This window comes from Sprattus sprattus, assembly GCF_963457725.1.
Source record: "Sprattus sprattus genome assembly, chromosome: 5".
Lineage (NCBI taxonomy): Eukaryota > Metazoa > Chordata > Actinopteri > Clupeiformes > Clupeidae > Sprattus > Sprattus sprattus.
The window spans coordinates 29,723,356-29,738,366 of record NC_137924.1 but is presented as its reverse complement, the minus strand read 5'-3'; the positions used below and the strand labels follow the sequence as shown (position 1 = coordinate 29,738,366).

The 15,011-nt window shown below is 45.2% G+C and overlaps 1 protein-coding gene across 1 annotated transcript in view; it reads right to left on the bottom strand.

Annotated features, from left to right (window-relative positions):
* Positions 1 to 9,805, bottom strand: part of gli2a (GLI family zinc finger 2a) — a gene marked incomplete at both ends in the record, with an annotated part of 72,113 nt that extends 62,308 nt beyond the window's left edge. Inside the window, one exon of the mRNA XM_080838594.1 lies at positions 9,691 to 9,805. Within this exon, the coding sequence (XP_080694720.1) occupies positions 9,691 to 9,805 (115 nt within the window). The remainder of the gene's footprint in view (positions 1 to 9,690) is intronic.
* Positions 9,806 to 15,011: the final 5,206 nt, after the last annotated feature.

The window sequence follows — 15,011 nt, the reverse complement described above, 5'->3', positions numbered from 1 at the left end:
ACATGTGTGTGTCTCTCTCACCCCTTGCAAATGATCAAAACCAGCTTTCGGCTCCTACACCTGTGAACAGATTGCGCTAGAAAGACTTGCGTCACCTTCCGCTCTGAACAGCAAGGCTTCTGGGAGAGCAGAACCATTGATTGGCTGATCAGGCCCGGATGTGAATCTCTGGTTGTTGTTTAGCTCACCTGTGCAAAGCATTGATTGGGGTTTGGCGCGTGCCTCCGCTTAGTGCCGGCTGCTCGATGAGCACGCTAATTGCTAAAGCGCTAACATCGTGGGCCAGACTGTGTTACTGATACCTCCTCAGATCTGTAATTACCAGCATGCCCGCTCCTTCGGGAGCAACTTCTGCTGTATGAGGAAATCAATTTCCCCTCTCTGAGGCCTAAGATTAGCCAAACAACAGCATGGTTGTATCCAGTCATTAGAGATTCCCATGTTTGCGCATTACAGATGACCCTTTCTGTCATCTGTAGCAAAGTACAAGTATTGTTCAATTTCGTCGAAATCTCCTTGAAAGTGCACATAATATAATATATTTGTCAAAGTCTCCTTGATAGTGTACTGTCTAACACTTAAAAGAACCCGTCTCTCCAGATGAATGAAAGTGCAGTACATTATGAAAACTTGATAGTGTGCATAATATGGAAAACTGTCTTACTGTACATTGTGAAACTCCCCCTAGTTCACTGTACTTTATAAAACCTCTCCTGTCTCACCGCACATTGTGGAAACTTGCTGTGCATATTCCCCTGACTTTACCCTGTAGCTGCATGTGATTATTTTTACCAACGTATTGGTCCTGTCTGTGGGAACTACTTCCTCTCTTTACTCCAGCCATCCTAAGAGTCTCTCAGCTCTGTCTGCACTCTGGGAGCCATGGCGTTAGGAGTGCTCAGAGATGTGTATCTTCCTGCTCCGCTCCCCCCATCAGATGCCTGACTGACACACGTTCTTCCCTTCACACACACACACACACACACGCACACACGCACACACACACACACACACACACACACACACACACACACACACACACACACACACACACACACACACACACACACACACACACACACACACACGTGCACACTGACGGTTCGGGTTAGGGATGTAGTCCTGGCCGTGAGGTGAGCAGCAGCCTCCTCCTCCTCCTCCTCCTCCTCCTCCTCCTCCTCTGTCTCCCCAGTCTGTGTTTTCCCACAGAAGGCAACACAGATGTGGGTGAGAGCCAGACACCAGGGCTTGTTTGCTGATTTTGTCTTTCTCTTTGTTTTCTTGTTCTTTTTTTTCCTCTCCCCTGTCCTCTGTGCCCGTACACTCGCTCCCTACCTCTTTCTGTATTTTTCACTTACTCTCTCTCTATCTCTCTCTCCACATCTCTGATTTAGTGATCGAAAAGAGATAAAAGTGTTCAAAGTGAAATCATTCTCTAGATTGCAAACAATTCTGGGACTACAGATCTCTTTACCTCACCTTTCGCCTTTCTCTCTCTGTCCTTCTCTGACCCTCTGGGCTTGGTGAAGACATCTCCACTCTTATTTTTCTGTGTATAACACTCACTTTGCCTAGTCCTTGTTCTTTGTATAACACTCACTTTGCCTAGTCCTTGTTTGTTATTGTAAGGGACCAGTGAGAGCCGTGCGGTCCGACTGTAACGTTCATTCTAGGACAAAACTCCAGGGGCATTAGGAGGAGGTTTGGGGATGGGGGGTGGTGGTGCAGCCAAGGTTAAAAGGAAGGGTACACTCAGAGTGGTTGGCTCCCTGATGAGGAGATCGGTGAGGGTTGGGGTGGGGCTTCACCGCCTCTATAAAGGAAGAAGGAAACCAAAACAGGAAGGGACCGTCTGTAGAATGGCATATGGCTAACAAGGGAGGGAGGGAGACAAGAAGAAAAAGAGAGAAAAAGGGGGCATGGGGGATAAGGAGCAAAGAGAGAGGGGGAGAGAAAGAGAGAGAAAATAAGAGAGTGAGAGATGAGATGATGGAATGAAAGAGAGTGAAAGAAAGAGAGAGAGAAAATGACAGAAGGGAAGGGGATGTGTTCCCTAATCCCTTAAAGCATCCATACATTGCCTACCCCCTCCCTTCCCCCCCTCCCTACTCCTCACCCCACTCCTCACCCCACTCCCCTCCCTACTCCTCTCCCTACTCCCCTCCCCGTGCCTCTAAATAACTTGGAATGTAACGTGTTGTCTTTGGAGCCGACGTGAGCTTGTGTGCACGTGAGTGAGAGTGGCCTCCTACGGTACGGCCAGATTTATGTGTGGAGACATGGCCTGAGGCCCCCCCCCCCCCTCACTGGCCAGCTTTGATGCTGCCGCAGAGCCCCCCAGCTTTGGGTGTAATCTTACCGAGATGCACTCACAGTTCACGCTCACCTATGTGCGGCCTCCACCTCACATACTGTACAAACATACACACACACACACACACACAATGACACACACACACACACACAATGACACACACACACAATGACACACCGACACCTAAAATTACATACACAAACACACAGACTTACACACACACTCACACACACATCCATACACACACTCACATGTCAGGAGAACAGAACAGGAGACAAAACGAGAACCCGGATCCGAAGGGGTTCTGCTATCTAGCTGTGTTAAATGGGCCACTGAAGTTGTTTTGGGGCTCTCCTCTACAATAACTTTGCTTTTAGCTTTCAGCCCCCCCACCCCCGCCACACACACACCCCCCCCGCCGCACACACATACACACCCATCACACACACATACCCCCGCCACACACACATCAACCACACACTTCTTTAAAAAGAGAAAATCAAGTATTCTTTAGAACTGTGATTCGTGATGCCTACCAATATACACAGGGATTTAAAAGCCAACTCAGAAACACGTACATGTAAAAAACGAGGGTTGAAGCCCCTGTGGACACAATTCAAACCAACTCATTCAGTGAGAGAGAACTGCAGTGGACATTCTCTCTCCTCTTACCCTGGCTATCTAGGCCAGCCGCTCTTCTCAGTTCGGCTCCCTTTAATGACTAAGACGACCAACTTTTACAACTATATAAAAAAAAAAATCTTACTACAGCCTGCAACTTTGCCCAGCACGAAGCAAAAAAAGGAAAAAGACAGATAGACAAAAGAAAAAGAGAAAGAAAACTGAAGACTCTGAACCCTAATCAAGCTGTTCAGTGTCGGCAAGACTTTGGGAAAGCAAAATCAAGACATCCCTCTGCCTTTGCTTACCATATCTAATCTTTAAATCCCCTTTAGGGCATGCCAGTCCCGCAAGTGAAATTTAAGATGGGGATGGAGAGTGTGTGTGTTTGTGTGTCTGTGTGTATATGTGTGTGTGAGGAGGGGGATCTTGGAAAGCCATCAAGTTAACTGTTTATAAAAGCCACATGAATGAATTTGAGCACAAATCCCCTTAGCCTAGTTATCCAGCGGTCCGGCCCTCTCAAAGAGGGGTCGTTTCCATGCCGATGGAAGCTGTCCCGGGGTGGGAACGCATGAGGGCACAGGGCAAAAGTGAAAAAACACACACACACTAACTCACACTACTCACACTAACTCCCCCCCACACACACGAACACACATGCATACACACAGGAACCAGAGGTCTCCAGAACACCAGAGAATTGGCCTTAACAGCCATCCCTCATGTGTGTGTGTTCTGCTGCGCTGTGACACACACACACACACACTCTGGAAAACAGTTCAGGAGGCTGACCTTGCAAGTCCAGAGCTGTGTGTGTGTGTGTGTGTGTGTGTGTGTGTGTGTGTGTGTGTGTGTGGTGTGCATGTGTGTCAGAACGCTGAGGTATAAAATGCGAAGCGGTGGCCATTCTGTATTCCGATACGAATGTCTGTGTTATTGTTGTTGAGGACAGCAGTCATTACCAGATAGCGATAGCTGGTTTTGCCAGGCCCATGACAGGAATCTCACACTGGACCCAGTCAATAGGCTTTCCTGTAAGCCACTGGACACACTCACACACACACACACACACACACCATGCCAAGTGAATACACACACACACTGGGCTACGAATCTTCTCAGGTATCGGGCATTAGGCTGGGCAGCATCAATACGCTCAAACCCAGACAGCCCCCAGCAAATGGAAGCCTCTATTCTCCTATTCTTCCGAGACCTCGAGTGGAACACAGGCTCTGTCAATAGTGAGACTGGCAGGAAGCATGCAGAGTTGAGGCTCTATCAATGCCCTTTTATGTAAACTAACCAGTGCTTCAGTTGTGTGTCGTTTAGATAAAGGTATCAGCAAGGAATACAGTAAACAGTCAGTATGCAAACGTACACAACATCTTCTTACACACACACACACGCACACACCTACACACACACACACACACACAAACACACACACACACCTATACACAATGGGTACAGAACTTTTTATCTCATCGGTTTGTGTTGTCTTCACAAGGTGAACTACAGGGCAGATGCCAGTGGTTGTTTTTTTAACGCTATCTTGGAGTACGGTTGGGTGCTGCTAGGCAGAACTTCCAAGAGGCTGGATTATCTTTTATTTTTATTTTTTTCCCCTCTTTTTTCTTTCAGTTTCTTCAAGGTTTCGAGTTTGGCCCTTTTGGGAGGGGCCAGACTAGTGCTGTCCAGGAGAAAGAGGGAGGGAGAGAGGGGGAGAGAGAGAGAGAGAAAAGGAGAGCGAGAGAGAAAGCCCTTTTCTCTCCCTTCCTTTCACTAGGTCTAAGGAAGCATTGCGGTGGAAGGGCCTCATTTAACGCGTGAGGCTGAGGCAGAGGCAGAGGCAGAGGCTGAGGCAGAGGCAGAGGCAGAGGCAGAGGCAGAGGCAGAGGCAGAGGCAGAGGCAGAGGCAGAGGCAGAGGCAGAGGCAGAGGCAGAGGCAGAGGCAGAGAGCCGGGGAGCAAAATAGAAAATAAATCCCTTTCTCAGGAAGATTAGTGGCCGTCCCTTTAGAGCGGACCGCTTCGCGCACCCACACACTTTTTTTCAGCCACATTTTTCTCCGCCACTGGCCTGACCCCTGGAACTCTCCCTCTCTCTGTCTCCACTCTCCGCACCCCCCTCTCTCTCCCTATTCCTTCCTCCCATGTCTGTCTGCCTCTCTCTCTCTATCGCTCTCTGACTCCCTTTCTTCCCTTTTTCTTGCAGAGTATGTCCCCCTAGCTTTTATTCTCTCTCTCTGTTTTTCTCTCTCTCTCTCTTTCTGCTTCTCTCTATCCCCCACTCCAGATTTTCTTCCACTCCAGTACTCCTTAAATAGTTCAGTGTACTGAAGAAGGTGCTGTCTGTGACCCTACAACCCAACCCAACCAACCCCCCCTCCCCTCCCCAACCGGGCCTATTCCTGGCCCCTGTCCGTCCTTCACCATTTCCACGGCGACCCTTCTCCAGGGAGACACAAGAATCGTCTTAGCGGCTTCTCTCATCAGCAGCATTTAGACCACAGACACACTTATATCAAATACACACAGACACAGAAACACACACACACACACAGACACAGACAAACGTATATCAAATACACACAGACACAGACACAGACACATTAATATCAAATGCACACGGACACAGCTTCACTGTGTCCCAATGTTTCTACACATTACAGGTAACATATAACATCCCATATTTGGGAGGAATGTTATTTCAGAGACTGTTATTTTGTGTGGTGTAAAATCCTAAGAGAATATGGTGTGATTAGAACACTCACTTTGCGTGTCTGACACTGTGTTCATGTGCTTGCATAGCTCAAATTGCTGGAATTCCTCTGTTCCGCCGTGAGGTTGATCCCGCCTCGACTGTCAACATGATCCTTGAATGCATTCACTTTGAACTGTTTAAACTGAATCTAAGTGTCTGGACTGACAGTTTTTCCATGACTTCTCTGGTTATGGTAACTTCTCTGGTTACCAAATGTGAAGTAATCATGACTCTGATAAAGAGGTATGAAAGTGCATGGCAACATGATTTTAAATAGTGTTCACTTTGACTATTACCCATTACATGAGTTCACCTAACATGAGGAGGAACTCAGCGTTATGATCAACTGTGTAGTTATCGTGACTTTGAAAGACTGTCCACTGCACTGATAAAAGAGATATGAAAGTACCTGGTAAACCCCCCGAACCCCAAACCCCAAACCTCCCTCCTTATCCCCCCCCCCCCCCAACCCCCGCTCTGTTTCACAAACACAGAGGCACGGCCCCGTACAGAAGCCATTTGTCTTTGGGGGACAGAGTTGTTTGTTGTGCTCTATCATTCGCCAGCCAAGCCGCGTGTTTAACAAGCTCACTCTCAACGAGAGGGAGCGAGAGAGAGAGAGAGAGAGAAAGAGAGCGAGAAGGAGAGAGAGAGAGAGATAGATAGAAAGAAAGATACATTTGTCAAACACCAGAACCGTTATAGAGAGAATGTGCCCTAATGGCCTAGAACACAAGGGAGAGACCTCAACATAAAGCTGACTGTTGAGGGGATCTGGCCCGAGCTGAGCCAGGTCTGTTCCAGTATGACCTGCCCTCTAACCCAGGGATTATCAATCCATCAATCTAACCCAGGGATTATCAATCCATCAATCTAACCCAGGGATTATCAATCCGTCAATCTAACCCAGGGATTATTATTAGGCGATGACTGTGTTTGTATATCATCGATATAGACAACTGAAATAAAACTGGACTGAACTGACTTATTTTTCATTAGGCCCATGTGTCCCAATTTGCCCAGAATGTTGCCAAGGTAAACAAAACAAAGAGTTCTGTTTTCACTTAACAATAATCCCCTGAACGTGTTCTGAAGTGGAACATCTCATAAAAGTCCTTTGTGAAGATGGAAGACATTTTCACTGTTCCAACATTGTTACAAGGTACAAATGCCACCACACTTAACGACAAACTGGCGAAACAACAAATGGATCAGATGACTAGTAAACCGAAAGGCCTACACGTGGAAGGCTTGCCTGCTAGACGTCAGTGTGCTTCGACTATATAGGCCCGACAGATGTTGGCAGTCGGAGGAAACACAGGTGCCCACTTAAACCCATTAACGAGGCTGCCGGCCCAACTTGTTGTCCGCCATTCCGGATCCTTTCATAAAGAGGGCCGAAGCTTAAAAGTGTTGGAGCCTGCGTTTTAATGGGATGGCTAAATCCGTGCATGTAAAATCAGAGCCTGAAACCTTAGTCGGTGTTATTAAGAAAGAACTATTTCCTTGCGTCGTTAAAGGTACAGTACAGGCGCGAGGAAAGGAAAGATCGGGGGTCCTGTTTAACACGTCTGGGGAATAGCCGCCTATGTCATGCCTGACTTGACGCGGGACTGATTTATGACCATAAGTCTGGAGAGACTCCACGGATCAAAGAAATGATGGCTGGTAAACCGTCATGGTCATGCAGCACAGACGTGGAAAACTAAGTGGGGAAGGATTGTAGGGAAAGAATGAACGAGAGAAGGCGAGAGAGAGAGAAGGCGAGAGAGAGGAGGGACAGGAAGTGACACAAAAAAAGCTGAGGTGGAACTGGCTGTAAAAATGTCTAACTCAATTACTTGCTTAGTTTGGCCCTTATCCTTGGCATTTTTATGTGTAGAAGGGAGTAATTAGCTAATAGTTAATGATTTACCACATGGAAATATACACCAAGCACAGTTTGTTTGAATACTTGAACTCTGAAACAAAAAAAACTTCAGTAATTCTTTGTTTTTGTGATAATATCATTTTTTTTATACTGGTTCAACTCAGTGCTGAACCTCATTCCATATGTATGCAGACTATCTATTGGCACAGGGGCCATGGATATTTTAGTTTGTTTTGAGAGATAGTGATATCCATGTCTATTGTTTTATTTATCAGCTACTCAAGCATTGTGTTTGCACTCCGTCGTGCGATAATTAATCACACGCATGATCAAATGAAAAATAAAACAGTGTTTCTTTATCGTGATAGAATAGCCTACTTTTCTTGACCACTTTTTTAAGTAAACAAACTGTGATTACAGCTTTTCCTTCCTCGTGGCAGGCCACCAAAAACCCTCATTAAAGAGTAAAATGCCACAACGATACGTTTCATTTCCATATCAATGTTGATTTTCAGTGAGTGAGCGGTGCCTTTGTCAGGGCTACAAAGGCCTCCACGGCCACTGGTGAGCCAGCCATCTTGACTTATTCATCATGTTTGTTCATGAAAGACACGAGTGCTTCCTTCAACCTCGTTATGCTGGACTTCCTGATACCTTTCCTAGGACACTCTTCAATTCATCATGTTGTTTTTCTCTTCAGCTATGCCAACAGACTCACTCACAAACTTGAATTTTAATTGGTTGAGACATATTTTTGTTGGGGTTTTACCTAATGTTTACATTCAGTGTGATCCTTATATGCCGCTCTATACATTTTCTTTAAAACCTTAATGGTCATTCATTCCCTTTTCTCAACCATTCTAAATGTAATTTATTAATATAAATATTTTAAATGGACTGTACGTTCTACATACTCTCCACAGAATGACCCCGACGTCTCCGCACGGATCTTGGCTTGTCTCTCGCACATACTCTAGGAACGTCGCCTTCAACCAAATCTCTCAAAGACTGAAATTTTGGTCTTCCCAGCCAATCAATCTATCTCCTCGCATCGTCTGTTACTGAATAGTCTTAGTACTTAATGCTTACTCCAATGTCTCCTACTGTCCAGAAGCTTGAGTGTTGTTCCTCACTTGGAAGTGGCTTTGGATAAAAGCGTCTGCCAGATGAGTGGATTGAACGCTACTGTAATTACAGCCAATGTATCCATCCTCAGAGCCAGGCCAGATATGAGCTGAATCCCCTACAAAGCTCTATGGGATACTTCTGTATGGTCCTCATGAAACGTAACTTTGATGATACACACCCACACACACACTCAGTTGTGTGCAACAGGACTCTGTCTTGGCCAGGCTGTCCACTGTCACTCTGGATGTTTGTGGGTAATTCATAGCCCTAAGCCCCTCGAGGTAAGAAGAAAGAGTTGTGTTCTTGTTAGGATGGGGTTTTCATCCTTTATGCGCTAGGACCTCAGAACGGTGTGGTGCCGTCCCTGGTCTCTCTCCCTCTCGCTCTCTCTGTCTCCCTCTCTCTCTCTCTCTCTCTTTCTCTCTCTCTCTCTCTCTCTCGCTCTCTCTCTCTCTGTTTGCTTCTGTCTAATACATCAAGTGCTAGTGCATGCGGGGGCAGTCTGGGCGCTACTGTGCTAACGATGGCTTGTTTGCACTGTTTGCACAGGAATGCGGAGGGCAACAGCAATCAATCAACTTCAACTTCAATGAACTTAATGGCCACTTTTAGTTTTCATAAACTCTTGTGACTGCTTTTAGAAGCATTATCTGCGGACAATCCTCTTGATATGTCTGCCATTATGATTCCCTTCGACTTCTCTCCTTCGAGTCACCTTCCTGTGCTCTGTCATTGGGGGACTGGGGACTGGGGGCTGTGTGTGTGGGGGGGTGTGGGGGGGGGGGGGGTGTGTGTGCGATGTGGGACGCTGCTTTAAAACTTCTCTTATGAGTATTTCATGTGGGGGCTCTCCACCTCTATGGCACCCACTGAAAGACTGAGAGACACAGTTGGCCATATTCAGATGACTCCCATATAGGAGGTGCAGTGAATGGTGATTAGGGGGGAGGTTTGGAGGGAGGACGGGGGAGAGAGAAGCCTACGGTCTTACCTCGGGTCACTGTGGTGGGAGAGGGTTTCTTGGGGAGGTCGGAGAAGCTGCTGCCGTCCAGGCCGGAGGTCTTCAGCTCCTTCTTCTCAGTGGCGGTGGGAGCTGAGGTCTCCATTTTGCGATTCTCAGAGAGAACAAAGACCTAAAATCAAAGGCAAAGAAAGAGAGAGAGAATGATGTAGTCTGTCAATTCATTTACTTCTGTTTTACAGATAAATAAAAAGTACTCATTGTCGAGGGACTTCCTGGAGACTAATTTGCATTTTGCCATTGCGGGGAAAAACAGGCACTCAAAACAATGTTTGTTCATTCACTTTACTTTGTTGATTTAACTTTATTTACTTTACATATTTAAAAGAAGAACTTATTTACATTTACTTACTTACTTTTAATTTACATTTACTTTGCTTACTACATTTTGGCTACATCTCTCCTTCGCTTTCTTTTTTATACGACCCAACATCACAAACCATTTCTAATTAGACCAATAACACCAATGGGCATAAAACGAAGAAAAAAAACTGTTCCACTCCACCTAATGTGACAGGACCCTGCACTCAAATGCCCGCGTAAGTGGGACATGAGTTTGGCAGCCTGCCGTTCGTCTGGCTTTTTGGAACCCTACACGATTATCCTCGGTTGTGGTGCAAACAACAACTTGCGGTGCAGTTTGGAGACGGACAGAAGTAAAAAAAAAAAAAAAAAAAAAAAAAGTCCCAACAGTCCCAACTCTTTCCTGGCTCATCTTGGAAAGCTCCCCATCCACATTTGTTCGTTGGTTTGCTTTTAAGTTTATTTGATTGTTGGCCCTTACTGATTTGTTCCCCTGTGTGCACAAATGTTTGTTTTGGAGTCTTTCCTTGCTTCAGTGGTCCTTTGGGTTAACGATGTGAGCCTAGCCCTAATTTCAAAAGCATTACTGCTACTTAAAAAAAGCTGAAAGGATCGGCAAGTTGAAGTGGTTTACGAAAATAACCATATGTAGATTTAATCATATAATGATGACAATTAGATCAGATGGAATTTGACATAAAAAGGTTGTGCATTCATGACACAGAATTTTTCATTTTAGCAAATAACAACTGCAGGGTGTAGAAGTTTACAATGCATGACATAATCTCACAGTTATTGTAGCAAATCTAAAACATGCCAAACACCTGTTGGCAGGTGTACCACCATTCCCTCTTAATTCGTTTGCAATTGAAACCCATGGATATTTGCACGCTTTTATAGGGACTTGGAACAGAGCACAGAAGAGGTAAAATGTGTTTATGACGCCATACAAGCCTGAAAGAAATTCCTAACACTTACGCGCATAAAAATTATTTCCATCTTAGTCAGGGCAATTACAGATCCGTTCACAAAGTTTGTTTTTTCGGTTGAACTTGAATTAAAAAAAGTAAAGCAACTGAAGTCGTACCACCACACAGACCTGCAAACTCAGCTGACTCAAATGTTCTTAGCGGAAAAAGGAAAGTAGACTTTATGTGGATGGTTCCCTACAGACTATCTAAAGATGCTCAGATTGTAAACACACTTTGTTTGAATGGTCCCCTATAGGCTATCTACAGATGCTCAGACAAACTCTCTAACAGAAATTCTGTTAAATACAATGTATGGTTCAGGTACGGATTAAGGGTTGAGTGTGGTGAACAATGAGAACTGAACTTGAATTTACAACAAAGCATCAACTTGGTTAAATCTCTGTAGAGGTGCAGGTCTGCACTGTACAGTAAGTTGCCGTGGATAAAGGCGTTGGCCAAATGAATATATGTAAATGCATGTAATCTATGAGGTATACGGATGGACTGGTGCTCATATTTATCTCCCACCCAGCGTTGCCAATGATCTCCGTCTCAGTGCCAATGTAAGCCGATTAAAGATCTGCTGCTGGGACTGGGTGGCATCTGTCGGTGGGCCTCTGTGCCAGGGCAGTAGTCCGTGTGCCGTGCTGTCTCTCTCTCTCACACCTCACTGAGGGATCCTACCCAAGATATAATCCAGAGATGACGAGAAGGCTTTGCCTTCGACACAGACGCTGATGCCTGGTCTTGAGTTGTAAGTATACTCCTGTGGACGCAGCTACGTTTAGGACTGCTCACGGTGCGCATTATGCTAATTTCGTTACCAGAGTGGTCCAAGTGGACCGTCTGTGCGGCACCAACATTGTGTATCTGCAAGTTTTAAAGCACTGGCTCAGGGTCAAGAGAAATCACAATCTATATACGCTTCTTAGTCATTTAGTACACGCCTTAACCAAAGATGCTTACAGTACAGATGCACATTTTCTTGAATTAGTTTCCTCCCTGGGAATAAAACTATTGGAGACTCACTGATAAAAATGCGAGTTTGTCCCTAACAGAGAAATGAATAGGCTGTGGAGAAACAAATATGTGCGTACACTTCCCAGTTCCCCAAATTCTACCTCTATCCTCTCGAAGAACATAACCCTTTACTGTCGATCTGTGCCCTGGCTGGTGTAGTTTGTAACATTGTGCTACCCAGAAACAATTTTTGGGAAAAAATATTGCTCCTGAGGCCCCAAACCTCCCTGAGTTTATTTACCCGAAGGACACATAAAAAGGAATAATCTGGCCAGCGGTCAGAATTATTTTTCTTTCTTTCTTCACACGCTAAAATTAAGGACTGTATGTCCTTCACAGTACGCTCTGTGAACATTAATAATAGTGATTTGTTTAACTCACTAATTGAGCACCTGGCCATAAGGGGAATGATTTAATCAAATTCCAAAATGACTGCGTCACATGAAACATCAGATTCTGTTATTGCACACAACTCAAATGGATGACTTAATCTTTACGAGATGCAGCACATGTTTGGAAACTTGAATTATTGGAAATAATGTGAGAACATTGTTTATGAACTATGCTGTACTGTCAGAGCAGATCAATGTGTCCATCAAAGAAACATCTAATGAATTTAAAGAAGAATATTTAGACACTGTATCAGTACAGCAATGCCTCATTCATTCAATCATTTGATGATTTGATGAGGAAGACTTTTTACATAATCAATGTTGATGTTTGATGGTTGCTGGCTTCAAAGACAGTGAAACTTCTCCTTTCCATGTGAAATGTCTTAATCCTAAAAATAGGAGCGTAAAGAAAGCAGATGGGGGAAGGGGAAGGCTAATGTAATCTACATTCTGCTTTGACATTTCCTGGTTGCTTTTCAAAGCCTCCGTGCCCACTGGTTCCTCCCAGAGTCCATAAAGTCAATGTTAAGGTCATCACAACTATTCATTACTGTTTCAGAATTGACGGTGTATAATAATGTGGTGAAAGTAAGAGCTGTTAATTAAAACGAGACAGCTGTCACTGTAAATCACTGATCAATCTGGGTTTGTTGGTTCACACAGCAATTATCCAGAGCAAATAACTAACTCTGCCTACATTTCCGTTTGTCTAAGTAGTAGTAGTAGCGATAGCAGTTAGCACATTTCTCAAATGGTTTTAGGTATAGCACATGTACAGTAGAAACAGTAGACACCATTGTTTATTCAGATGTTATCGTAATCTGTGCCAATAGACCAAGCTTGTGCACATTTACACAGGGGGCTTAAAGAAGCCACTAACTAATCCTGTCGGCCCCCTGTGTCACTCCACTTTGTAAGTGCAGTGATTTACTGTGTCTTTCCCCCTGGTTACTGCCAGCTGACCAGGCCCTGGGTTCCCTGTGTGCAGATAGGGGCACTGGTCTCTGATGGGACGGTGCAGGTGTCCGCAGCCTAACAGACAGGTGGCATGAGGAGGAACGAGGAACGGCATGCGAACAACAAGAGGGCAATTCTTCTTCCTCCTCCTTCTCTCCTTCTGCATGGACACCCTGGCAAGAGCTGAACTAGAGAGGCAGGATCAGGGAGCCCCTCCAAACTACTCCCTCACCCCCACCCCATCAGGTCCTCGTGACAAATAACAGGGGGGGGGGGGGGGGGGGGGGGATTCCATGCAGGGTTTTGGTCTAATCCTCCATTTTGTGCCCCCACCCACGAAGACCTTGCCGTCTGCTGTTGGGCACAAGGATCTGTCCAAGACGGCTTTGAATTATGGGATGGCCAGTAGTTATCAAGTCTTCGAAAACTGTATTTTAATCATAGATCATTTTTATCTGATTATGCCTTTTTACATAGTGACACGTGCAGAGCGAAGGCCTGGTATTGCCAGTTCTAGTAACTTTGCGTGATCAGTACAGCTCAAGACCCAAAGGAGATATAGTGGCCACACCGTACACACAACAGTGTATTTCTGTGCTTGTTCTACAGTGTGCAAACTCCCGTAGATGGTGTCCACCTTAATAATGCAGAGTTTAGAGGATCCTGAGGCACTATTATAGCTAGGCTGTTTAGTGCTCGGAGTGGCACTTCATGGGAAGGCATTTGAAAATACAAATATAGGCACTAAACACACACAGGGCTAAGTTCCCAGTTCACACAAAGGCATCTCCAGTAAAACCCTAAGAAAGAGTGAAGCCTTTGTGATGCCATCCACTTTCCAGGTTTTTTTGTGTGTCTTTTTGTACGTTTCTAGAACAATCCAGATAAATCTTTTTTTCCCCCAAATAGTTCACTTCACCTATTGAACTGACCTACACTAATGCGCCTGGGTGGAACTCGTCTAACGTTGCCTGCCCGGCCTCTCCAAAGGCATAATTACTGTTTTTATGTCACACCATCCCTAATGCCGACTTCCTCTGTGCCAGGCCAGGGGTTTGTTCTTCCCCGTGAGTGAGCTCCTCTTAAAAACAAGATTTGGGGGGATGAGAAAGCATGACGGACAGTGTGGACTGTTTCCTTTAGTGGAAGTAATCACTTTGAAGGGAAAGAACAGGTGTGCGGATAACCTTCCTCCCCTCAGAGGGGGAAAAAAAAAGCGGAGAAAAAAACCAACCTCTCGGCATATGGACGTGAGAGCACTCAGCACCTCAAAGACAATCTGAAGCTTCACTAAAAGGGTTGCACTGTCGTGTTAAATAGCCCTCACAAAAGAAAAGAAAAAAAGGGAGCACTTGTTTTTTTTCCGATCTGAGTTTGTCTTCTAAGATGGGAAAGTAGGAGGCTTCTGCATGTGTTGGGATGGTTCTCTGAGATCCTTTTCAGGAGTCTGTAGAATATAATTATAACCATAACCATAACCATAACCATAACCGTAACCATAACGCTAACCATACCAGTTATCATTTACATATCCAAAACCCAAAACTATGTCCCATTTCATTTCAGAAAGTGAGTGCTGTGCTGAGTGCTTGTGTTGAGCTCAAAAAGCACTGGACAGAATCATCCAGCTCATCCCTTCCCAGTGCAG